The 25,857-nt window shown below is 43.9% G+C and overlaps 1 protein-coding gene across 3 annotated transcripts; it reads right to left on the bottom strand.

Annotated features, from left to right (window-relative positions):
- Positions 1-2,570: 2,570 nt before the first annotated feature.
- On the bottom strand, positions 2,571-14,744 carry LOC148131885 (C-type lectin domain family 2 member B-like). 3 transcript variants are annotated; one of them, XM_087953717.1, is made up of 5 exons: positions 13,366-14,744; positions 11,504-11,629; positions 9,799-10,004; positions 6,673-6,770; positions 2,571-3,421 (listed from the first exon to the last, which is right to left on the bottom strand). In XM_087953717.1, exons 1-5 carry the CDS (start codon positions 13,451-13,453, stop codon positions 3,298-3,300), a joined length of 642 nt encoding a protein of 213 aa, XP_087809843.1. In that variant the 5' UTR covers positions 13,454-14,744; the 3' UTR covers positions 2,571-3,297. The 3 variants fall into 3 exon arrangements, with proteins under 3 accessions (XP_087809843.1, XP_087809844.1, XP_087809845.1); XM_087953718.1 differs by having other exon boundaries at positions 11,504-11,626; XM_087953719.1 differs by lacking the exon at positions 11,504-11,629.
- Positions 14,745-25,857: the final 11,113 nt, after the last annotated feature.

The following is a 25,857-nucleotide window of genomic DNA, read 5'->3' as shown; positions in this document are numbered from 1 at the left end:
ACGACAGTAAACGACAGAGAAGGGAAGCCAGTAAGGCAGAGGCTAGAAGAAGGGGGGGTAGAAAGGTTTGTTGGGAGAAGAAAGAAAGGGAAAAGGTGGAGAAAAGCTACAATGTTTTGAAATTAAATGAAAAAAAGGAATTTTTTATGGATAATGGATAAAGTATAATTTTTTCAAAAAGATTTTGCAAGGTACATAAGATGAGATGGTAGTATTGTAATGGTTTAAGAGTTGATAAGAGATTAAAATGTTAAAATGTTTAATAATGATTGGCTTTAAAATTTAATAATAGGGGAGGTTTAGAATACTGTTTTAATTAAAGAGTTTAATAAGATTATGGTATTGATGTTATTATAAAATTTTTATTATAGTATTTGTTTTTAATATTTGGATTTATTGTCTAATTATGTATTTAATTATTTTGGATGTACTAGTTAGATAGAATGTACCAAGCAAAATCGGATTGGGTATTGGATGTTATCTTAAAGGTTAATTTGATTAATTTAGGGGGGAGATAGAAAGGCATCATACTCTGATTAATGATTTCAGGAGAAACTTATTTTCTTCTTTTTTATAAGGAATGAGACAAAGGGACGATAAAAAATGGACAAAAGATACAAATATAATGATTCAAACTAAGATGATTAATTAAGATAGAATTAAGAAGAGTGAAATATGTGGAGAAGTTAATATAGTAGACTTAGAATGGTAAATAAAATAAGTAATGATATGTAAGATGAGCATGAAGATAATTGAAGTCCATGAAGAGAGAGATACCTGGGTCCAAGTTACTTTCCAAAAATATTTTTTTTATGTTTTGTGTGTTGTGTGTATATGTTTTTTTGGGGGGGAGAATTAGTAAAAGCTTGCAGAAATATAGAATGAGAATAATGGTAACTAAGTCAGAAAGAAATAGATGAAATAATAATAATGATATTGAATAAGAGTAAAGAGAAGTAAAGAGAAATTGAATAAGAGGTTTTTGTATGTTATATGGAAATGGTTTAAAACAGAATCATAATTTATCTGACTTGTTAAATTTACAATGAAAAAAGGTTTAAACATGTAATGAATAATGATAATTTGTGTGTTTTAAAAATTAATAAAACTTGTTTAAAAAAAAAAAAAACATTTCCAGATTTAACTGATGAAAATATACAGACTTTACACAGAGGGTAGTTTATCAGAAGATTGGTGAGGAGGTATTTATTAATTTATTGAACAAATTTATATAGCTGCCAAACTCACACACAGGTGACTCCAGGCAGCTTATAACATTTCACATTTTTAAGACTGTGATAAAAAAAATCCATTACAAAAATCATACCCCACCCATCATGGTAACACTACCATCAATACCACTACTACTAGCCATTGGATCTGCTTCATTTCCATTTGTGGCCATCAGTCCAACTAACAAAGTCCCATTCTAGGGTCTTTCGGAAAAACAGAAAAGATGGGGACCTCAGGGGGAATGATGTTCCATGAAACAGGGGGCCACCACTGAGAAGGTCCCTTATGACAATCCCTAATCGATGGAACTCATAACGTTCCCTGTTTTTAATATAATCATTCCATCTTTAGGTGAACAGTGTATGGTCTGGGTACAAATATCTTTGTTAAACAATGATCAAAATTACAACATCCTTCATTAAATTAATATTGATTCTGCCATTTTTAATATAATATTCTACATATTAATTCTACAATATTAACATAACATTTAACATACTAGTCATAATATTGACCTGTCTTTTAACTTATCCTCTTTATTTTGTTTCCCTATTTCTAACTTCCATTTTTATTATTTAACCATTGATAAAATAGATCCCATAGTAGTGAAGCAGTTGAAAAAGAGCATATAAAGCACTTTTCATATAAAGCATATAAACTATAAAGCACTTTTTCTTTAGCATAGGTCAACAAGTCATATTTAGCAAAGGTCCCAGCTTCCCGTAACATTGTGCAAACCCACAATATTGCTGAACTCAGGAACTTGAACTAACCACGTTACTGTAGACAAGGGTGAACATGGAAAATAACTGATGGTGTAAGATAACTGAATAATCAAAAATATACTTGTTATTTCCTCTTTATACTTCCCTTATAGAAATGTATGCATAATATTGTCCTTATTTGGTTAAATGTAGTAAGAGTAACGCCCAGGTCTACGCTGAGGTCATAATGGGTATAAAAATATTGTCTCAGGAAGAGCTGGGGGTTCAGAATTTGCCATGTTAATGCTCTGAACGCTTTGCGCTAATAAAGCCTGTATTCTCCAACCTTTCGTGGTCTTGTGTCCTGAATTGGAAGCAAGAATTGCTGCAACAGTAGTATCGTATTCAGTTTGCTCTTTCTCCTTGTCAAGGTTAATCTCTTCATTTACGCACATTCTAATATTTTCCTAATCACATTCTCATCTGTAGGTATCTAAGTAGCAAATCAGCGCTTACATTCCAGTTATTTGCCCATGACGACGTGTTTGTTGATTGATGTTCTCTGTTCCTGGTACGCGCTTTCAACCTATGTGAGGCCTAGCCTGTACCGAAGTTGTAGAAACTAATTTATTACTGCACTCGGCAATCTTACTTTTCCTGATTCCCTCTTATTACTGCCATAAGCCCCCAACTTCAATTTTCTGTCTTCTGGACTCAGCTTCCCCTCCCTTCTCTCATCTCTCCCCACTCCCCCTTTCTCTCTCCCAATGCCGGTGCAGCCAATGTCGGCCTCTTATTGCAAAACAGAGGGTGAGATCACTGGTAGAAACTGAAATGCAAAGAGAAGATAAGCAACAGCAGTCAAGCAATTTCTGAGACTGCCTCATTCTGTTCAAGAGCATTATCACCATCAAGAGTAACAGCTAACTAATGTGTAGAAGCTACCCACAAGCAACAGAGCTCCAAGTTTCTGACCCAAATTTGGCACTATGACTTCATGGCCCTCCTATGATCAGGAGACAGCAAGAATTGATTATAAGTGGCTGGCACATGAGTCCGGAAGGAAATAGAAAGTCCAAGGCTTTCTCAGTTCGGAAGTTAACTGAAGATCTCTCCTCCTTTGTTTAGCATGCAAATAGGCTAGCTCAGAATGAGCTCTAAACTTCTAGCCTTTGCTTAATAAGAAAGAGAAATCAAAGTATGTCATAAACTCCTCGAAAGAACACCGGGGCTTCTTCCGCGTGGTCATTAGACTGACTCCCAACCTCTTAAGCCGGTAAGTTAAGCCACATCCTATTAGCAATCAGCGTCTACAGAATACCAGTGAATTTGGGGAGGTGGGTATGGATATGATTCTTTTTCAGGATCTCTTAGGAACATTTTTTTTGCAAATGTAGCGGTGTTCATTGCTGCATCTCCCAGCACTGGCTGTGGCATCATCATGCAAAAACGCACAGTCTTCCCCTTTTCCCCTGACTTTCAACCTACAATACAACAGAAGCAGAAATTAGGCAGTGGGGAGTATTTCCCACATAGCAGCTCCAAAGAGTTCCCGAGTTTACAGTTCATCTAGCTCAGAGTTCCCCAAACTTTCCGGGTTGGTGGCCCAGAGCGGGTTAAGCGGGGGGGCGGAGAGGGAAATGGATGACTTTGTGGGAGAGGCAGACGGATGTGTGTGCGCATGGACGCCCGCAACATTTGCAGCAAAACTCACGCGAGTGCGGCTGCGACTGTCCGCGATGACTCTTGTGTGAGGGTATGCAAGCACCCGCAATGACACTCCCATGAGTGGGGCTACAAGTGCCCGCAATAAGTCTCACTTTAGTGGGGTCACAAGCACCCACAATGAAGGCCTCGTTGCGGACTCTTGTGGCCCCACTTGCATTAGCCTTGTTGTTGCACAAGTGGGCTGCGACTGCCAACAATGCTCGTTAGTGTTCCCGAGCACGCATGTAGATGCGTGCGCCCTGGCTACCCACTCACACAGGCTGGTGGCGATAAGGCCAGGGGCCAGTAGTGGGCTGCCACCCACCATTTGGGGACCACTGATCTAGCTGAGCCTTGCCTTCACAAATATGAGAATTCGTGAATTCATCTATTGGGAAGTGTTAATTGTACAATATATCTGTGTTTTAGATGATTAGCGGACTGGAGGCTAAAACATATAGAGAAAAGTTGCAGGAACTGGGTATGTATACTTTAATGAAAAGAAGGACTAGGAGTGACATAATAGAATTCTTCCAATATCTAAAGCAGTGGTCGCCAACCAGTGGCCCGGGGACCACAGGTGGTCCTCGAGAAAATTTGGGTGGTCCGCAGAGAAATGTCCCCCCCCAAAGCAATTAATCCAGGCTGCTCGGGAACACAAGGCTGCGCCACCCACATGGCCTGCCTACCCGCTGGCCCCCACGCTTTGGCCAAGCGGAAAACTTACCTTGAGTTGAGCCACGCGAGCTGGAACTGGAAGGGAAGACCAACAGCGGGAGAGGGAAATCCGCCCCGGGGTGGCTTGCTGACATTGGTGGGAAAGTCGGTCCCATATTCCACAGCTGCAGTAGTCACAGGACTGGCCCTTTGGTCATCCCGGAGCAGCTCCTCCAGTCCATGGCAGGCCGGTGCACCCAGGTGGAGGAGCAGCTGCTCTGGGATAACCAAAGGGCCAGTCCTGTGACTACTGCAGCTCTGGAATATGGGATTGACCTTCCCACCAATGTCAGCAAGTCAAAATTCATATTAGTGGTTTCGCGGGATTTAAAATTATGAGTTTGGTGGACCCTGAGGTCCCAAAGGTTGGCGACCCCTGGTCTAAACGGCTGCCACAAAGATGAAGGGGTCAACCTATTTTGCAAAGCACCAGAAGGCAAGACAAGAAGCAAGACAAGTAATTGAGGGGAGAAGCAACCTAGAACTAAAGAGAAATTTCCTGACAGAACGATTAATTAGCGGAACAACTTGCCTCCAGAAGTTGTGGATGCTCCAACACCGGAGGTTTTTAAGGAAAGACTGGACCACCATTTGCCTGAAATATTATAGGGTCTCCTGCTTGAGCAGGGGGTTGGACTAGAAGACCTCCAAGGTCCCTTCCAACCCTGTTACTCTGTTATTCCAATGAGCTCAGCATTCTGGACTCTAAGCGGAATTCTGAACATGGTATTTGCACAGGTAGTTCTCAACTTACAACCACAGTTGTGACTAGAATTTCCATTGCTAAGCAAGGCAACTGTTAAGCCCCATTGCTCCTGATTTTATGACCTTTTTTTTCTACAAGCGGATCACTGCGGTTGTTAATCAAATCACGTGACAGAATCCGGCTCCCCCCCTCGACTTGGCTTGTTGGAAACCCATCGGGAAGGTCGCAAATGGGGATCACGTGACCCCAGAATGCTGCAACATCCGTTGGCTGTTTTGCCAGGAGACCTGGGCCCCTCAGGGTGATATGGAGCCCATCAAGTGGTTGGTTTAATTGCTGTCGCTTTGTGTTGGGGGTTTATTGAGTTTTGTATTGTAATTGGGGTTTTATTTCTGTAAGCAGCCCAGTGTCAGTATGAGTTGGGCGGCCATATACATTTTCCAAATAAATAAAAATAATGAATAAACACATGGCGGTTGCCAATTGACCAAAGTCTGATCATGGGGAAGCCATGATGGCTGTATTTAGAATAGAATAGAATAGAATAGAATAGAATAGAATAGAATAGAATAGAATAGAATAGAATAGAACAACAGAGTTAGAAGGGACCCTGGAGGTTTTCTAGTCCAAACCCCTGCCTAGGCAGGAGACCCTACACCAGTTCAGACAAATGGTTATCCAACATCTTCTTAAAAACCTCCAGTGTTGGAGCATTCACAACTTTTGGAGACAAGTTTTTCCATTGATTAATTGCTCTAACTGTCAGGAAATGTCTCCTTAGTTCTAGGTTGCTTCTCTCCTTGATTAGTTTCCCCCCATTGCTTCTTGTCCTGCCCTCAGGTGCTTTGGAGAATAGCTTGACTCCCTCTTCTTTGTGGCAGCCCCTGAAATATTGGAAGACTGCTATCATGTCTCCCCTAGTCCTTTTTTTATTAGACTAAACATATCCAGTTCCTGCAACCATTGTTTATATGTTTCATCCTCCAGTCCCCTAATCATCTTTGTTGCTCTTCTCTGCACTCTTTTTAGAGTCTCAACATCTTTTTTACATCGTGGTGACTAAAACTGAATGCAGTATTCCAAGTGTGGCCTTACCAAGGCCTTATAAAGTGGTATTATTCTTCATCAGTATAAATCAGTTTTGCTGGAATGGTTTCTCTAACGTACAAAACCACTCCTCTTTTCTTACAGTGAGTCAGAGAAGTAAATATTTTCCCTAATTTTGATTGTGCCAATAATTGTTCGTGTTGTTTTTTAATGTGTACTTCTTGTAGACAAATTATATCAAATTTTAGCTTCTCTAATTTGTGAAAAGTTTTTCTTCTTTTGGTAGCTGAATTCAGTCCATTTATATTCATGGAAATCAGTTTTTTTTTCCTCCATGGTTATATTAATTAATGGCTATAATTAATGGCTATAAGTTGAGAACTACCCACATTACATTTTGAGTTATATTAGTAGGGCCAAAACATTTTATAGAGGGCAACTCCTGAATGCTGGAAGCCAGGAGGCTCTTTCTAAGATTAGATCTGAGCTGGGGAGAGCCTCAGTGGAGGCCTTTAGCTTTCAGCTCTTGCCAACTGAAAAGGAAAGAGGAAGACTTACGTTGCATTTGCTCCGTCAAGCCACTTCCAGGATTGATCTGGTTCTCTCTTGAGGCCGATCCAAAAGACGTGGTTTCTTGTGAGCATCGTCACAAAATCCTTTAAAAACAAAAGCTATGCATCTTACAAGCTTGCATATCTTTTGACCTGTAATCTAACCTTAATACACCATAGCTAGACACTCCTGCAGGGAAGGGCAAAATTAGAGACCTGCATCTTGTAAAACTTTTTTGAAGTAATTTTTAAACATTTTGTAAAAGGTAAAATCTTCCTACAGCTAAACATCTCCTGTTTTTACTGTTGGGTGTCCTGATTTTATTTCCACCCCTGGTGTTCACATTGTGAAGCATTAGGAAAATCTTACCAGAAAGAAGCAGATGGCATAGACCTATTTCAATGAAGTTTAGAGTGATATTGATTTTTTTTAATTTTCAGAAAGCAAGCTTTGTGAAACTGGCATCCTTTGGAAGGTGGAGGTTTAAAAGTATCCTGAAGCATTTGGATAGAAAGGCACCTAGGGGAGGGGAAGAAGGCGGAGCCTCCTCGCTGACGGACCGTAGATCACGACTCTCTGAGGCTATGGTCCGTGCTCTTTTGTTGGAGAGCCCCGATCATTACAATTAGGGGCTGAAGCTGCCTTGGAGGGGCGGCAGAATAAGGGGAAGCCACAAGCCAGGTTGAGGGGAGCCGCATCTCCCCCCCCGGGCTTGGTCTTTTTCCCCCCGAAGACGACTGCAGTGGTGGTTTAAAATGGCCACTCTGAAGAGGAGGACTCAGCTGGATTAAGATTTGTGCAGGAGGGAAGAAAGAGGTGGATAACATCTGAACTGGGACAATTGGGTGATACAACTAAACAAAAGTACCCAGGGATTAAGGTAACATGGAATTTTTAAGAAAAGAAAAGTAAGCGGCGAAATTACAAAGGGACAGGAAAAAAAAAAAGAAAATATTTTTGACAGCTAAGCGGGGCTTTGAACCGGGAAAGGAAGAAGCCAGAACTAAAGATTTAACTAAATTGGACTAAAATATTTTGGGAATAAACAGGCATAAAATAAAGCTGGACTTAAGATTGTCAAAAAATAATAATAATAAAGTTTACAAATTGGAGACTGGACTGTAGTGGAATATTGAGGTTCGAAAAACCCTAAATAAAAAAATAGGGGAAAAAGGTGAAGACTTTGTATAATGGAGAGTGCCACCTTTTGACAAAAACTCGAGCTCAAACAAAAGGGAAAGCATCCTGTTTCTGGATATAACATTAAAGAAATATTGAAACAAAGTAAGAATCTTAGAAAGTGAAAGCAGAACCAGAATAAAGAAAAAAGCACGGAAAGACTGGCTGTGGGATTGATTGATGTTTTTGGTATAGATCCTGGGCTGGAATAATTGAGAACTTTAGAAAATTGAAAGAAGAAGGAAAGTAAAAGTGGTTTTTTTGTGGACTTTAACAATCATAAAATATAAGAATGTATAATGATGATATCTCTTCGGGAATTAAAAATGGAACTTAAAAACATGAGAGAATTACTACAGGAAAGAGGTGAATCACTTTGGTCTGTGTTAGAAAAAATGGAAATGGCGATTGAAGAACAAGAAGAAAGAGCTTCAGAGGAGGAGGAGTCGACTCAAAGAACACAAAGAACACTACAAAGATGTGGGGAAAGAAGGAAGGTTAAAAAGTTGAGATTTAAGAAGGCAATCAAAAGGGGAAATACCTGTGAAGTCAGGAAAGGCAGAAAGACCCAGCAGAAAAGGGGAAAGGAAGATATTAAGAGGAGAGGGATATAAACTGGAATGAGAAAAGATATGGGGAAAAGAGGGGGAGGAGAAGCAGTAAGAAACAGGTGCATGAAATAAAGAAATACAGAAAGAGTAAAATGTTGAAAAGAAATTGTTTTTTTAGAGATAATGGTTGATGAATTAAAAAGGGGATTCTGTGGGGGTAATAAGGGGTAATAACAATATTTCTGCAATTAAAAATATTTAGAAAATAAGGTAATATAGATACTGATAACTCTTATTAAAGATCAAGGGGGGGAAATATGCTGCAGAATCCAAATGAAAAGATGTAATTATTATTATTGTAACTTCTTAAAAATAATGGTTTATTGGGAATCAAGATGAGGGAATAAAGGTATATTTTAATCATTGAGGTGTCACACTCAAAGCAGTAAAAGGGGGGAAACCTATACTTGTTTTTTTTTTAGTGTTAAAATTTGTATTAATCTAGAATTTATAAAAAGAATGTGTAATGGAAAGGGAATATGACAGACTAAAGAACCAACTAAATTAATAAGTTAATATAGACTATTAAAAGCAAGGAGAGACATTGGTAACTTTTTTTTTATTATCATTATCATCATTATTATTATTATTAGGCAAACACATATTGTTTATCTTTATTTTTAAAATAAATATTAAAGGATTATATTTGAAATAATTGAAATGAAACAAAAAGATGTTTCCATTGAGATTAATGAAAGAGCCTAGAATTAATGTGTTTGTTTCTCTCCTTACTGAAAATTTGGAATGGAAAAGGTAGTAATAGAATTAAGTATGCATATATGAATGTATAATTGCTGTCATATTTGTATGTAAAGGTGATGACCCGGAAACAAGTTGTCAACTAAAAAGAGATTTTTGTTTTTAATGTGAAAAACTGAACAAAATTTGTAAATAAAAAAAAAAAGAAATGCACCTAGGGAGATGATATGTTTATTCTAATGGTATCAGGGGAAACTCATTTAACTTTTCCATGTTGTAGGACAGGGGTGTCAAACTCGATTTCCTTGCGGGCCACATCAGGGCTGTATTTCACCTTGGGGGGGCTAGGGGGGGCGTGGCCAGCTTGGCGTCACTCGTGTTAGGGGAAGCTGTGGTGGCCGGAGAGCTCTGCCAGGGAAAACGGATTCAGAAGCTCCATTTTCGCTGGCACAGGCACCACGGGCCGGTCTTTTGCTGTTTCCAAGTCGGCCCCACAGGCCAGATCTAAGCACCCTGCTGGCCGGATTCAGCCCACGGGCCTTGAGTTTGACACCCATGTAGTAGAAGATCTATGCACCATCAATGAAGCAACATTATTTCTAGGAAATAATTTATGGTAGCCAAAACCAATTACATTACTCACCATTTCCTCGTCTGTAATTTTGGCCAGGGAAGCATTGTGCAAAATACAGAAGTTCTGGCTATCCTCCCAGTTCTTTTCCTCTCTTGAAAGTTTGTAGCAGTGTCCCTGATGTCCAATCCAATCAGGTGGACATGTAACAGGTGGGCATGTAAGAAGAGGTGGATATTTTATCGCATCCTTTTGGTGATTTGATGGCACTGATCTTCCTAGAACAGAGAAAAATGGAAAGAATAGATATTAATTTATCCAGTTCTGTTCCTATAGGTAGGATGGGACCAACTTGCTGAATTACAACCTCCTAGTGAGTTCTAAAGTCTGGATAAGAAGCCCCATGTTCTAGCACAGTGGTGGCTAACCTTTTGGGGCTCTTGTGCCAAAAAATATGTGCATGCTTGCACGCTCGCGCTCACGTGCCAGCATCCAGAAGGCAATGCGCGCCCCCCCACACCCCCTATGCATGCACATGTAATCCCCACCTACCCCCACCACCCCCTTACCTGCACTGACCTTACAGCTGATTTTCAGCCAGTTGGAGGCTTTTTTCGGCCTCCCAAAGTCTTGAGGAAGGCTTCTGCAGGCTGAAAACTAGCCCCATTTCATCACTTCTGGTATTTTTGGAAAAACAGGAAGTGATGAAACAGGGCTAGTTTCCGGCCTGCAAAGCCTGTAGAAGCTTTCCTCAAGCCTTTGGGAGGCGGAAAAAGGCCTCAAACTGGCAGAAAATCAGCTGTGAGGTGTGCACATGCCTAGTGAGGTAAGTTTGCCTGCAGCTCGCGTGCCAGCACAAATGGCTCTGCATGCCACCCGTGGCAAGTGTGCCATAGGTTCGCCATCACGGTTTTAGCACAACAGTCTCCAAGCGTTCTGGCTTTGCGGACTGGCGTGGGGGGTGCTTCCACACAAGTGGTGGGCAAACACGCCTGCAGCTCCATTTGCACAAGTGGTGGGCTGCTCGCACAAATGTAGCTGCACACGCTCGCCCACTCCTTCCATAAGTGGAGCTGTGCGCATGCACTCACCCGCTGCTTCTGTAGCCCGGTTTTGAACGGGCCACGGCCCAGGGGTTAGGAACCCCTGCTCTAGCAGTTATAATAACCTCCGTCCTGTAACCCTCAGATTAATAGAGGCTGTGGACCTGAGTAGTGATTTGCATGCTGGATTTGAATCCGAGAAACCACATGTAAATCCAATTACTCAGCCATAAATCTTCTTTGTGGGATTTTCCAATAATTTGGTCGACCTATCGTATATTTGGTCCACCTACTTCACAACTGCTGCTTCGGGCAGGAAAATGCTAAATAAAGAAATGCATGTTTGTTTTATTTTTTGATATTTGCCTCTACTGCTACAGTCAGCTGGCAAAAAAGGACCCCAATGTTTGCTGTTTGCAATTCATTTTCCTAATAAGTCCCTTAAACCATTATTTCTGCTCTTCTCACTAGTGCCAAATGGCTATTTCCTCCCTCTGGCTATCTCATTCTGGAGAAATCTCACAAAACAAGACTCAGTGATTCTTTCAAGCAAACACAGATTTTTTTTTTTCTCCAAACAAAGGAAACGAGGTTTCCTGACTAGAGAAAGTGCAGTGACTAAAACCCAGGACAAGGCCAACTCTTATGTTTCTGACCTAACTGCAGAGGTCATTCGGCTTCATGGAGTCACCTTAAGAAACTTTTCATGGGAGCAATAGATCTGGATTCCTTACCCTGGTAACAAAGCAGACAGATGAGGATCAAAATGATGAGGATGAGGATGACATGGGAAATGACAGGTACAATTTTTACATTTCTCCATTTATTACAAGTCCATTGGAATGTCTGGTCACTTCCTGCTAACAAAAAAGAGAGAAAAACAAGACATATCAACATTCATCTGCTACACCAAAGGAAGACTGGGGGGGGGGGGGATCTGGAAACACTTGGTTTTCCTTGAACTGAAATCCCCAAATAAAATTCTATGCACACTTCTAAATTGCTAAGGTTTTCTTGCTTTTTGTTTTGCCTTTGTTTTTAAATTTCCAAACTTAATAGTTCTCCTCTTGAGTCAACCAAAATGTCACTCTAAGTCTGATGAAAATAAACTAATACAGTCCAATGTTCTCATTGAGAAAATAAAACTTTGGCTGAGGGGTGGATATCTCTTGCAGTACCCAATCTGGGCCGGTCACCCCAACCGCAGGTGTGGTCTTACAAAGGCTTTATAGAGTGGAATTAGTACCTCCCTTGATCTTGATTGTATCCCTCTGTTAATGCAACTTAGGATTGCATTAGCTTTTTTGGCGGCTGTTGCACACTGCTGGCTCATATTTAGCTGGTTGTCCACTAAGACTCCAAGATCCATCCATCCTCCCTCCCTTCGTTTTCCTTCTGTTGGAAGTTTCAATTCCCCCCTCTTCTAGGAAAACAGCCCCCACCCTTTGTCAAGTAGGGGTATTAAAATAGCTGGAGCCAGCTTACTTTTCACAACAAAAGGAAAGAGAAAATTACAGGCATGAGATACAGAGGGGAAAAAAACCCTACAAACTAGCTAAGATCCTTTCCCATAGAGATCAAATAGATGGCAAGCTAAAAAAAAAAACAACTCGTGAAAAGCAAATCAAAAGGCCTAACAGGAAACTCAGGATATTGCAACCTAATGCAACAAACAGCTACTATAAAACAATTACCAAGATCCTAGAAAGAGATCCCAATATCAAAAGACAGGAACTCATCACACACACACACACACACACACACACAAATCAAAGACTTCAAAAGTTCACACTTACAAAATCAAAAGATCTGAAGGTATTAAAAAACGGTTTCTCTACTCACAAGATTAGATTAATCCTAGGAACTGTGCTGCTGTGAGATTTCTTACCTGCCTTCCTATTTAATAAACTGATTCTGACTTTCAACGCAGCTGACCAAATCATTTTGCATTTCTCCCAGCCGGGAAATTTGAATCTACAAAAGGAAAGAACTTTGCCTATTCCTTAAAGGGCAAGGGTTCTTTTTTCCTTTCCTCCCTCCCTTCCTTCCTTCCTACCTACCTACAGTACCTACCTACCTATGGTCCCTGGAACAAATCTATTTCCCCTCTTCTCCTTTCTGCAGCATCCTGGACAAGGGACATGCCCAGACATATACATACTAAAATCTACCTATTGCTGAACTTTCAGAGCTGACTTCCCTCTCTCTCTCTCTCATTCTGAGACTTAATGTACATTTGATGAAAATGACTTGTTAAAACTTACTGGGATTCCTCCCCGCTGTGGTCTCATTTGCTCCTTTATTCCATTTATTTTATAGCCGTCCCCTGCAGCAGAGAGACTGCGAATGCCTGGTCCCCTGCCTCGTGAAGCACAATCCAACTGGCAAGGTCCAGGAAGAGGGCTTTCTCTCCACCCAATGGCGAGGGGGGGCCCATCCTCCGGGTTTGCTCAAATGTTGGGATATAATAAAATACCTCGGAAACGATGCCCTTCACGTCTCGACTCTTAACCACTACACCAAAGCGGCTCTCTCTTGTTCTTACATAATACAGTACATAGTCAGTTAAAAGCACATAATCACAAAGTGTTCTTACTTTTCCGTGGCGTTTCTGCACTGGAACTCTCTGCAAAGGGATCGCAGGAAGAGCCGCGGCTGCTTTCCCCGGCCAAGAGAAAAGGCATAGCGACACCTCGATCACACCGCTCGCTCAGTCCGCAAAGAAGACTTCCAGTTCAAAGAAGACTTCCAGAAGCTTCCTCATTTTACTACGAACTAAGCCTTCCTCCTCCTCTTCTTGATTGGCTGGAAAGATGGGCACACTGATTCTCCAAGCGAATCATGGTCTGACTTTAAGAAGTGGATTCATTCATTCATTCATTCATTCTTTTATTTTTTATTTATTTATTTATTTTATTTGTCAATCGCTTACAAGATAATAGGTATAAGTATATACATAGTTATGAATACATGAAATGGGTACATATAAGAAAAATAAAAGAAACAATAGGACTGGGATGGTAGGCACGTTGGTGTGCTTATGCACGCCCCCTACAGACCTCTTAGGAAAGGGGTGAGCTCAATAGTAGACAGTCTAAGGCTAAAGTTTTTGGGGTTTGGGGAAGAAACCACAGGGTCAGGTATTGAGCTGGAAGGGACTTTGGAGGTCTTCTAGTCCAGTCCCCTACTCAAGCAGGAGATCCTATACCCTTTCAAACAAGTGGCTGTGCAGTCTCTTAAAATCCTCTAGCAAAGAAGCACCCACAACGTCTGAAGGCAAAGCTGTTCCACTGGTTAATTGTCCTGTCAGAAAGTTTCTCCTGAATTCCAGGTTGCTTCTCTCCTTGATTAGTTTCCATCCATGGTTTCTTGTCTTGTCCTCCGGTGCTTTGGAGAATGATTTGACCCCTTCTCTTAAGCCACGTTACTTAAGTCTTCATCCCCAAGGAATTTATAGGTTACAGCAAAACAGGAGTGACATGGAGGTGTTGCACATAATATTCCACAATTTATCCCCCATTTAGGATTACATTTTGGAGCTACCAAACAAATGCCTTTGGCTAAAGAGTTGCTGAAGAGTTCTTTGTTTTGCTCTCTCCGTATGGGTTTGCTTTGCCAGACAGGATATACAGTAAGTACACTTTTGGCTCCAGTTATTTTGGACACTGTTCTCCAAAGCTCTGTTGTTGGGACAAAGAGGTCGGGTGAGGAGTGAGATAGTAAAGAAATGATTCATTAAAATTCTAAGTTCCTGCCTGGGTCTTCGCTATAGTTTTTTTTCCTGCTGAATTTATGACTAGGGAACTATCTGAACCCAATTTCTAGTCAGTAATTCAGGAGTTGTGTTTCTCCTGTGATGTGTGAGGACTGGTATTTGTGGGTGTTGCTATATGGAAAGTTTTTCAATTAACCTACCCTTCAGATTCCGTGATAGGCTCTCATCCTTCTCAGTTGAAGATCAGTTTGGATTCTCAACTGAATTCAACCCTTTTGACATAAGGTGAATAAGGGAAAGTCCTTGACTTCCAACCATTCATTTAAAAACCTTTCAAAGTTACAACCGTACTGAAAAAGGCAATTGATGACCACTTTTCATACTTACAATCATTACAGTATCCTCATGGTCACATGATTAAACCATGTTCCTAATTTAATAAATCCAACTTAACAACTATGACAGGAAAAGTCATAAAATGGGGCAAACTCACTTAATAAATGTTTCACTTAGCAGCAGAAATTTTGGGCACGATTGTGGTCGTAACTCGATGACTACCTATATAGATGTGCAGCAGGAAATCCCCCACGATAACATTAGGAAGATTTCACTGTCTTATACTAAATACAGCAAATGTCATCTTATACCAAAAAGGACAAATGTAACCAACCAAATGTAAACACCGACCTTTTGAAAGAAATCACAGAGACTGACATATTGTAGACAACAAACAGTTTGTATAAAGTTCTGGACTAACTTACTTGGAGCATTTGATTTGGACCTCTGTCCCAAGTGTGCGGCTTTCTGTTCCTGCCAAAATAAACAGCTAAAAGCGGGGTGGGCTGCTGGGGGTTCAGGAGAGCCCCTCGCTAAGATTCTGTGCAGTTCAGAGAACCCCCAAATCCCACTCCTGGCTGGCCCTGGCCACCCCACCCCAATGATCCCCCCCTTCCAAAAGTCCCCACGTGGCCCGTTTTGAATGCAGGCAAGTGCAGGGCATGCATGGAGGCTCAGAAGGCAAAAAACAGAAGTTCAGGAAGGCCGGAAATGGGCTCGTTTCTGGCTTCCAGAGATCCTCCGGAGCCCGGGAGGCCATTTTCACCCTCCTGGAGGCTCAAGAAAGCCTGGGAAGGCAAAAATGCCTCCCCCCCAGGAGGTGCAGGAGGCAGACTAAACCACACCCACCCAGCAACCGGGCAGAGAACCCTTTGCTAAATTTTTTGAAGCCCACCCGATTGAAAGTTGCCTTCCTCGTTCTAGCGTGACTTAATGGGCCCTTCAGGAAAACAGAACCCAGCTGAGACCCCGGCTAACAGTTTTGACTCGAGGCTGCTGGGGACAGTCTGAGTGCAAACTGAGTGTAACACAAGGGACACACAATGGACTTTTGTGTCCTGTGAGCGGAGGGGCTGAGCCACAAGTCGCTCTGGTGATGGTTCAAAAGATTATGCTCTTCACCCTTTCGTCTGTGGGACCCATCTACTTCCGAAGGGACGAGGGTGACCTGACTCCAGTCTTGTGTCCTTTAGGGGAGGAAAACCATTGGGGAGCAGAGTGGGAGTACGAGACGCACAGCCACACAGGCTCTTCCACCTGTAACATCTCCTCCCATTGGAGAAGGAGCTATAATCAGCTCAGGTATTACTGGGTTTGTGAGCACGGGGAGGACGGGTGGTAGCCTCAGGGGCTCCCCACTTTGTGAGAAGATCAACTAAGCTTCAGATAATGGGGAAACAGCAGGAAACGCATGCAGAACTGAAAACGGCCGGCAGTCTCCATCACAGGAGCAGTGGGACTGTTTCTTCCCTGACTCCTGAGGACAAGCTTATTTAAAGAAAAATCCCTGCAGGGTCGGGATGCCAGCAATCTTTCAGTTCAACTTGGAATGGGTAAGAAAGAAACTGTGGTTTGTTTAAATATAGAAACTGGCAGAGCTTTTTGGATAATTATGGTAAACAAGATTGTCTAGACTGGGGAACTTTTGTCAGCTGAAACTTTTGTATTTTGGGGGAGGTGATAAGAATATAGTAAAGTAAAAGAAAGGGCGACAAATACGTTAGGCACAACTTTGGGATGAAAAGTGTCCCTGCTATACAGAAGCCAGGTATAACGTGGCCTTGTGACCTTTTCCTGGAAATCTCTCCAAAAAGCAAAATTAATCCTATTCAAAACTGAATAGGCCTCCACTAATAAAAGAAATAATTGAATTCCACCAGCGGGGCTGTGATAGAATAAGAGATTTTTATTTGGTTACATTGTCAATGTTAGGGCGCCCCTCTGTTGGTGTTTGTGCAGATTTGAATCCACTGACATAGAACTAATGGATTTGAGTCATTGCATGACTGCTTCTGCTATTAGGCCCGATATGGGCGATTTGATTAGGGTATCTTGTATTTGCTTATAGATCTATAATCTATAAGCAAATCTATAAGCAAATACAAGCTACCCTGATGGCATCACCCATATCAGGTCTAATAGCAGAAGCAGTCATGCAACGACTCAAATCCATAGTGCACCCACAATCCAACCCAAATCCTGGACATGCTACATCGATGACACTTTTGTCATCATCAAACATTCTCAAATTGAAGAAACACACCACCTACTCAATAACATATTCTCTGGGATCAAATTCACATACCAAGCTACAGATATTTGCCATTATTGCAAACTTCCAGTGGCTATAGTTGTTTTCAGGGCACATATAACCAATCTATTGGAACTTCATTTTTCTACTACCAGCCCCATTTAAGCATCATTTTCTTATTAACCAGATAAGTGTATGGGAAAGAAAACAACTAGTTAATGAAGCTAGAATTTCGCCTACTGAATGTTCCGATAGAGGTGAGCCTTATGTTACATTATAAGTTGAGAGGAAATATTGCAGGTATTTGCTCCATGTAGAAATTCTGGTTCTTGATGGGATGTGCACTGGAGAAACTGACTTTTGATTAAGTGATTAAGAAGAAGAAATGGAGGAAAATTGATTTGATGTTGAGTAAATCTATGTATTTATTAGTAAGTTATTTTTAAAATATGCCATTTGTTTACATGACAGGTTTGTAAATAGAAAGCCACCATCCATTGTACTTTGGTTGATCTAAAAAAACCAAGGGTGTCTAAACTTTTGGCTTCTCTGGGCCACATTGAGTGAAGAGGAATTGTCTTGGGCCGAATGTAAAATATATAATATACTTAGTGTGCAGTATATAAATAACAAACTTTCCTTATTTTTATTAGAGCATTTACAAAAGAGGCCTGACAAAGACTGAGGGGTGGGATTCTACCAGTTCTCACCTATTCACTAAAACCGGTTGTTAACATTCTAAGCAGTTCAGAGAACCGGTTGTTAGAAGAAATTACTGGCCTAATCCTGTAAGGAAGGCCGGAAGGAAACATTCTGGTGTTGCTTACAGAAACTGCCTCTCCGTTAACCCTTATTACATTCTTGGCAGGACTAGACTTCCTGTCTCAGGAACATCTCTGGAGTTTTTTTCCCCTCCTTTGCTGGTACTTTGCTTGTGTGGAGGGACCATTCAAAGTTACAATGGCACTGAAAAAAGTGACTTATGACCATTTTTCACACTTAGGACCGTTGCAGCATCCCCACAGTCATGAGAGGCCAGGCGAGGAGATGCGTGCCTCGATGTGAGTGATATTGAGTTGGACACACCCAGCCAATAACATGACCACCAAGCCACATCCACCCGGTCACATGACCACCAAGCCACGCCCACCAACTAAGCCACCCCCACAGAACTGATTGTTAAAAAATTGAATCCCACCCCTGGTTATAGAGCAGCCTATTTACAGCCTGTTCAGAAAACTAAATGGGCCTCTAGTACTAGAAAATGTGCATCTCAAAGTGAAACAGCCACATGTAAGTGAGCAAGCTGGCAGCCTGAGGTGAAGAATCCTCTCAGCTTCCATCAGGCACCTGGAGCAAAGCAAACAAAAACATTCATAGAGTCAGCGAAGATATTAACAGTTTTGTCTCTGGCAATACATCAAACATGAATTAAGGCAGTGAATTCAACTGCTTGGGCTTCCAAAGAAGATGGCAAAGGTTTCGCCCAGCAGATAAAAATATAAAAAAGTAGCCCTTGTTAAATGGATTCCATCTCTCAGAAAGGAGGACCCATCCAAAGAGTCCAAAGTCAGGATTTTGGTAAGATCTCAGCGAGGTTTCTCTGCCAGGTTAATGATTTGAAAACAGTTACTGGTATGTTGGCAACTTCTCTCACCTGGAGTCACCTGTAAACTGCTTCAAAGGTACATTTGGAGTAGCTAGACCCCTGCTTCCAAAGCAGCTAAACACTGGTGTATAAAGGCTTGACATTCGAGGAGAGGAACACAACATGGTCATAAGAAACAGAGTTAATGGGAAACCCATTACCAAATCTTTTGTCTTTTGAACAGGAAAGACAATGATTGCTCTGGTTAAGATCTGATCATAATTGCCCTGACCAATATCTGATCACGGTCACTCTGATATAAATCTGATCAGCAACCGTTTAAAGTTACAATGCCCTCAAGAAGCCACTTATGGCCATTGTAAAAACCTTCTGGCAGAGGTGGTATTCAGCCAATTCGCACCAGTTCTGGCGACCCGGTAGCAAGAATTTGGCGTGGGTTACGGAACCGGTAGCGACTTCTGGCTGGCCATGCCCCCGAACTGGTATGGTCGCCTGACAGTTGTTCGCCCCTTCCGGCTGCTCGATGCTGAACACTTGCTCATCTTTTCCAGATGCTTGATGCTCGCCCCGCCCACTACACCTGCCGCCACCAGGGGCCAAGAGGGCAGCGGTGGTTCACACATGCAGCCCCTCCTCCCAGGAGAGCACCAAAGGCAGCCACAACAGGGCGAAAGGCAGGAGCGAGAACCGCCACTGCCAGGGCCGAGGGGGAGTCGGCAGTTCTCGCTCCTTTCTCTTGCCCTGTTGTGGGTCCACTGCTGCTCTTCTGGGGCAGCAAGGCTGTACAGGAGCTGACTCCACGTGGGAGGAACATCTGTCCGACACCACAGTAAGAGGTGCTCCGAAAGGGAAGGTGGGGACTCCCAGGGCCGCTTCCCATAGCTGCAGTGACAATACTGCCCCCGCCGCCATTGCCGCTGCTGCTGCCCATGTGCCCCAAAAGGGAGGCCAGGAACTCCTGAGGCTTCCCATAGCCGCGCCGCCGCCATCCCACCCTGCACCTGCCGCCGCCATCGTCCATGTGCTTCGAAAGGGAGGGCGGATGGATGTTCTGGGGCTGCTGCTTTCTTCGTTGTCCCGCCGCTCGCTGCTCTGGAGTTCGCCTGATAAGTTCTTCCCAGACCAGGTGTGTGTGTGTGTGTGTGTTTGTATGTGTGTATGTGTGTCATGAGAGAGAGTTTGGTGTGTGTGTGTGAGATAGAGACAAGTGTTGTGAATCAATAAAAGTAACTAAGCCCAAATGCAAAGCAGGTTTTGAAAGCCTGCACACTTGATTGGTCCTTAAACAACGAACAAGGATTGGTCCATAACAAACCCCTGATTGGCCAATATTAGGACACTTCTTATTGGTTATTAGTTGAACTTGTTGCACTTATTATTGGTTAATAGGGTAGCAGCCAACCCTATAAAAGGGTTACTGCTGCCCATAGCCTTGCTCTGTTATGTTCTATTTACTATTATTAAAGAGTTGAAGTCACTGGTCAGATGTCTGGTCTCCATTATTCTCCAAACATAACACTGGCGACGAGGGTGGGATACGGAGACCGAAGAGCTGACTGATCTACAGAGCAACCAACAGAGCACGTGGTCGAACACGCACTATCAACGGCAACATGGCCAGCGGTGCCGTACCACCCGCTCCATTCGATCCAGAAACCGAAGACTGGGAGTCATACATGGATAGGTTCCAGATGTTTCTGGAGACCAACAACTTGAAAGAGGCAACAGCCAGCAAAAAAAGAGCTGTATTTCTAACCCACTGCGGGCCTACTGTGTTTAAAATGGCAAAATCACTTGCCAAGCCAGCCGAAGTAAAAGCGATGGACTGGGACGTCCTCGAGCCTTTGCTACGGGCCCACTACGCGCCCACCGTGCCAACCTTAGTCAGAAGGCACGAATTTTACCAGAGGGTCCAGCGGAAAGGCGAAAGCCTTGCCAACTACGTCGCAGACCTCCGAAACCTTGGAGGCCTCTGCGGATTCTCTAACTTAGAAGAAGCCCTCCGAGACCGCCTAGTTCTGGGCCTAGAAGACTGCACAATCCAGAGCAAAATCATGGCTAAGGGGGACATCAGCCTCACCGATGCCCTTAAAGAAGCCACTGCAGCGGAAGCAACCAAAAGGTCGGCAGCCCGAATGCGCCGCACCAGCGCACCGCTACATCCACTCGCCAATGATACCTCGCCTCGCTCAGAGAGACACCCGGTATCGACTCACCACGAAGACCTAGAATCCCCGTCAGAAAGTGATGAGGAAGAGGTCAACCGACTCCGAACTGAACAAGACCAGTTCACACAACGCTCACTTCGACCTTGTGCAGGATGTGGAGCGAATCACCCACGATCCAGCTGCAAATTCCTCGACGCAATCTGCCGCGTTTGCGGGAAAAGAGGTCACATCGCAAAGGTTTGCAGAAGCAAACAAAATTCCAACTCCAAACCCCGACAGGCCGAATACCAGTCTTCAGGATTCCTCGGCACACCCCGAGACAAACTGAATCACCAATGGGGAAGCCACTCCTACAGAAAGAAACCGTCCACCACTTCCACCAGGCGAGAAGAACCCAGGCGGGAAGAGACCCACCAGACAATTACCATAGGCCACGCTACATCCCTAGATGCCGGGAAAATCAGAGTGAAGGTCGCTATCGAAAACAAACCTTGTGTGATGGAGGTGGACTCAGGATCATCCCTCTCGATGGTGTCCTGGAAGACGCTCCAACAGCTCGTTCCGACGATTCGCCGCCAAGACCTAAACCCTCAAAGGGTTATACTCAAAGATTACCAGGGTAACCGAATTCCCATTGTCGGGTCCCGCCGATTCCAGGTCTCTTTCAAGGACCGCACCGTCGCACTGCCACTGACTGTGTTGACCGTGACCGGCCTAGTCTTTTAGGCCTGCAATGGTTCAGACCGCTCGGAATCACTGTAGCCGGAGTCCACCGTGCCGAGAGCAACGATTGGGAGGAAGCCCTCATGCAAGAATTCCAAGACGTTTCCGAACGGACTAGGCAAGTACAAGGGGACCCCGATCTCATTTAACTTGAACCCTGAGGTAGCACCCATCCGCCTTAAGCCGCGTCGGGTGCCGTTCGCCCTGAAACCTAAAATCGACGAACAACTCGATAAGCTAATAGCACAGGGCGTGCTGGAACCCACCGACCACGCCCGGTGGGAAACCCCAATAGTGACGCCTATCAAGCCTGATGGGTCACTGAGAATTTGCGGAGACTACCGGGCCACCCTAAACCACGCACTTCAGCAAAGTGCATATCCAGTGCCGGTAGTGCAACACCTGCTCCATTCCCTGGGTGGCGGGAAAGTTTTCGCTAAATTAGACCTAGCGCAGGCGTATCAGCAATTGCCTGTAGATCCGGCCACCGCAGAGGCGCAAACTATCATCATGCATAGGGGCGCATTTAAATGCAACCGGGTCCAGTTCGGGGTGAGCGTCGCTCCAGGAATCTTTCAGAGCTTAATGGAAAGGCTGTTACAAGGAATAAGAGGGGTCATACCGTATTTCGATGATGTACTCATCGCCGCCCCTAACAGAGACATTCTAGAAAAACGACTCCGAATGGTCTTACAAAGGTTCCAAGACGCCGGCCTCAAAGTCAAAAAAAATAAATGCCAGTTATGTACCGAAAGGGTGGAGTTCTTAGGATACCTCCTGGACAGTCAGGGAATCCACCCCACTGAGGACAAATTAAAGGCAATTAAGAAGGCCCCCACTCCAAGGAACAAGGCAGATCTACAGGCGTTCCTTGGACTTATCAATTTCTATAACGTCTTTTTACCCAATAAAGCAACGGTAGCTGAACCATTACATAGACTCTTAGACAAAAAAGCAACGTGGGTTTGGGGACAACGGGAACAATACGCTTTCCAACAAGTAAAGAAATTGCTAACTTCTGAGTCTGTACTTATGCAGTACAACGAAACTCTGCCGTTAACTATTACCTGTGACGCCTCACCTTTTGGGGTTGGAGCAATCCTGGCCCACGTCTTACCGAACGGAGCAGAAGCTCCCGTCGCGTTTTTTTCGCGAACTTTAGCTAAAGCTGAAAGAAATTATAGTCAGCTTGATAAAGAAGCTTTAGCTATTGTGGCTGCAGTTAAAAGGTTTCATGAATATGTGTATGGGCGTGCGTTTACAATAATTACTGATCATAAACCACTACTGGGGATTATTGCGGGTAATAAACCAACCCCGTATATATTATCCCCCAGAATGACCCGCTGGTCTGAATTCTTGGCGGCGTACAACTACACCTTGCAACACCGCCCGGGGAAATCAATTCTCCACGCTGATGCATTGAGCAGAACACCACTCCCAGAATCGGTTGAAGATCCAGCCCCAACCATCACAACGTTGCAAATTGAGGCTCTACACGCGCCGCCATTGACGGCGAGAGACATTGCCCTCGAAATGAAACGAGATCCGGTCCTGCAACACATCCTACGCTGGGTTGAGCGTGGGTGGCCAACAGAACAACTATCATCTGAATGGGCGCCTTTCAAAGTCCCCCAAACTGAACTGTTTTCCCAAAAGGGCTGCATCTTGTGGGGCGATAGAGTCATAATCCCGGACAAACTGCAACGAACTGTTTTAGCGGTATTGCACGACGGACATCCGGGCATCGTGCGAATGAAAGCACTCGCACGGAGCTACGCCTGGTGGCCGGGAATTGACAAAAGGATCGAGGCCTGGGTCGCTACTTGTCAACGTTGCCAAGACGTCAGCAACGCCCCACCTAAAGCAAGCCCAACGGAATGGGAAGCTCCGAGGGGACCATGGTCCCGTATTCATCTTGACTTTGCGGGGCCTACAAAAGGGCACACTTTCCTGATTACAGTCGACGCCTACTCAAATTGGCTTGAGATCCATAGAATGAACACAACTACAACGGACTCAGTTATCAACAAATTAAACAGACTATTTGCCACACATGGGTTTCCGGACGTTCTGGTTTCGGATAACGGCCCACAGTTCACAGCATTACCATTTGAACAATATCTTGCTGACCGGGGCATCCGCCATGCGCTAACCTCGCCCGCGCACCCTGCGGCGAACGGACGTGCAGAGCGCATGGTACAGTTTGTAAAAAAGACCCTCCACAAAATGGAATTCGCGACATTGATGAAAAATCAATCGAATTTTATTGTTGCAGCACATCACGCCCACAGCGTTACCAACAAAACGCCCGCCGAACTTCTCATGGGGCGGAAACTACGATCACACCTTGACCGGCTCCACCCCGCATACGCACCGAAAAGCCTTTCGGCTCCAGCAGCAAATGCCGGGAATTTAAGGTAGGCGATTTAATTTTTGCCAAAAACTTCTCCGGCGACCCTTTATGGATACCCGCAACCGTCACCCACCTCACAGGGCCTAGATCTTACCGCCTGCTAACAGATGATGGGAGGGTGTGGAAACGCCACATAGACCAACTCCGTTCCAGATTACCACCCAGCGCCCATGGCTCCCCGGGTTCACTAACTGAAGGGGGAGGAAATATCGAGGGAATTGACTTTGATATGACAGATAGCAGGCCAACGGAAACCCTACGGCCCAGCGAAGTACCGGGAATTGAAGCAGGGAGGGAGTTGACTTTTCCATGGGACTTGAACACGGGGGAAGCCGAACTGCGGAACCCCGAAGAAACACTGATTGGCGGAGACAACTACAACGAAAACAGCACGGAATCACCGTGCAGCGAAACAGAACTAAATAGAGATCATCCAAATGCTCCACCGGAACCGGACTTTAGGCCAAACCCGGTGGAGCCACGGAAATCATCCAGACAGACCAAACGGCCTGTCTATCTTGAAGATTTTGTTACAGCTCCCCTCAAACGGAACCCAAGGGGGAGGGGTGTTGTGAATCAATAAAAGTAACTAAGCCCAAATGCAAAGCAGGTTTTGAAAGCCTGCACACTTGATTGGTCCTTAAACAACGAACAAGGATTGGTCCATAACAAACCCCTGATTGGCCAATATTAGGACACTTCTTATTGGTTATTAGTTGAACTTGTTGCACTTATTATTGGTTAATAGGGTAGCAGCCAACCCTATAAAAGGGTTACTGCTGCCCATAGCCTTGCTCTGTTCTGTTCTATCTACTGTTATTAAAGAGTTTGAAGTCACTGGTCAGATGTCTGGTCTGCATTATTCCCCAAACATAACAACAAGGAAGGAAGGAAGGAAGGAAGGAAGGAAGGAAGGAAGGAAGGAAGGAAGGAAGGAAGGAAGGAAGGAAGGAAGGAAGGAAGGAAGGAAGGAAAGAAAGAGCAAGAAAGGAAGAAATAGCAAGTAAGAGGAAGGGAGAGAAAGAAATAAGGAGGAAAAAAGAAAGAGAAAGAAAGAAAAATAGGACGAAAGAAAGAAAGAGCAAGAAAGAAAGGAAGGGGGAGAGAGAAGGAAAGAAAGAAAAAGAGAAAGAAAAAATAGGAAGGAAGATGGGAGACCAAACACCAAACACACCCACCTGGTCACATGGCCACCAAGCCACGCCCACCAAATAAGCCACGCCCACAGAACTGGTAGTAAAAGAATTTGAATCCCACCACTGCCTTCTGCCCCCACACACAATAGCCACAGCAGATTGCATTTCCAACTGGTTGCCAAAGGCCCTGTGATCATGTGATTGCCATTGGAATATTCTCTGCTGGCTTCCCCAAAAAGTCAGAGAGAAGCTGGCAGGGAAGGTCACAGATGGAGGGGTGAGGAAACCCTTCATAGGACTCTAGGAACAGAGCTCCAAAAGAGACTCCAAGTGTGGCTTTGTCTTTTTGGAGATTATTTTGGCCGCTTGGCCTCTGAGCTTTGGTGGGGACGCATCTTATTTGAGTAAAGGCGAAGAAGCAGAATTTGATTTTCTGAGATGAAACACAATGAACAGGGAATCAGCTGAAGAGATATTTCCCACTGCATCAATATCCCTGCCTACTGAATCATTATTTAGCAACACAACTCCAAAGTTTCCACCAAAACCTAGCACTATGACATCCTGGCTCCTCTATGGTCAGCAGACGTCAAGACCTGACCTTGATTGCCTGGCCCATGACTCATGGATGCGAATAGTGTGGTGGTCTCTCATGGAAAGAAGACACAACGCAAGGTTGTCCCGGGATGAGAGCCCAGAGCGAACTCCGAAACCCTCTTTTATTAGAAGCAATT

Source organism: Notechis scutatus, chromosome 2 (assembly GCF_049901735.1).
Source record: "Notechis scutatus isolate UNSWTSFEM ecotype Mainland chromosome 2, rNotScu1.2, whole genome shotgun sequence".
NCBI lineage: Eukaryota > Metazoa > Chordata > Lepidosauria > Squamata > Elapidae > Notechis > Notechis scutatus.
Note: the sequence above shows the minus strand (reverse complement) of the source record. Positions and strands in the feature narration are given on the sequence as shown.

Bases quoted from the DNA above. Each gene is read 5' to 3' on its own strand.
- LOC148131885 (XM_087953717.1), bottom strand. From the start codon at position 13,453: ATGCCTTTTCTCTTGGCCGGGGAAAGCAGCCGCGGCTCTTCCTGCGAT. The intron at 11,630-13,365 runs GTAAGAACACTT...CTTTTTTGTTAG, and splicing joins TGCAGAAACGCCACGGAAAA to CAGGAAGTGACCAGACATTC. The intron at 10,005-11,503 runs GTAAGGAATCCA...TCTCTGTTCTAG, and splicing joins CTGTCTGCTTTGTTACCAGG to GAAGATCAGTGCCATCAAAT.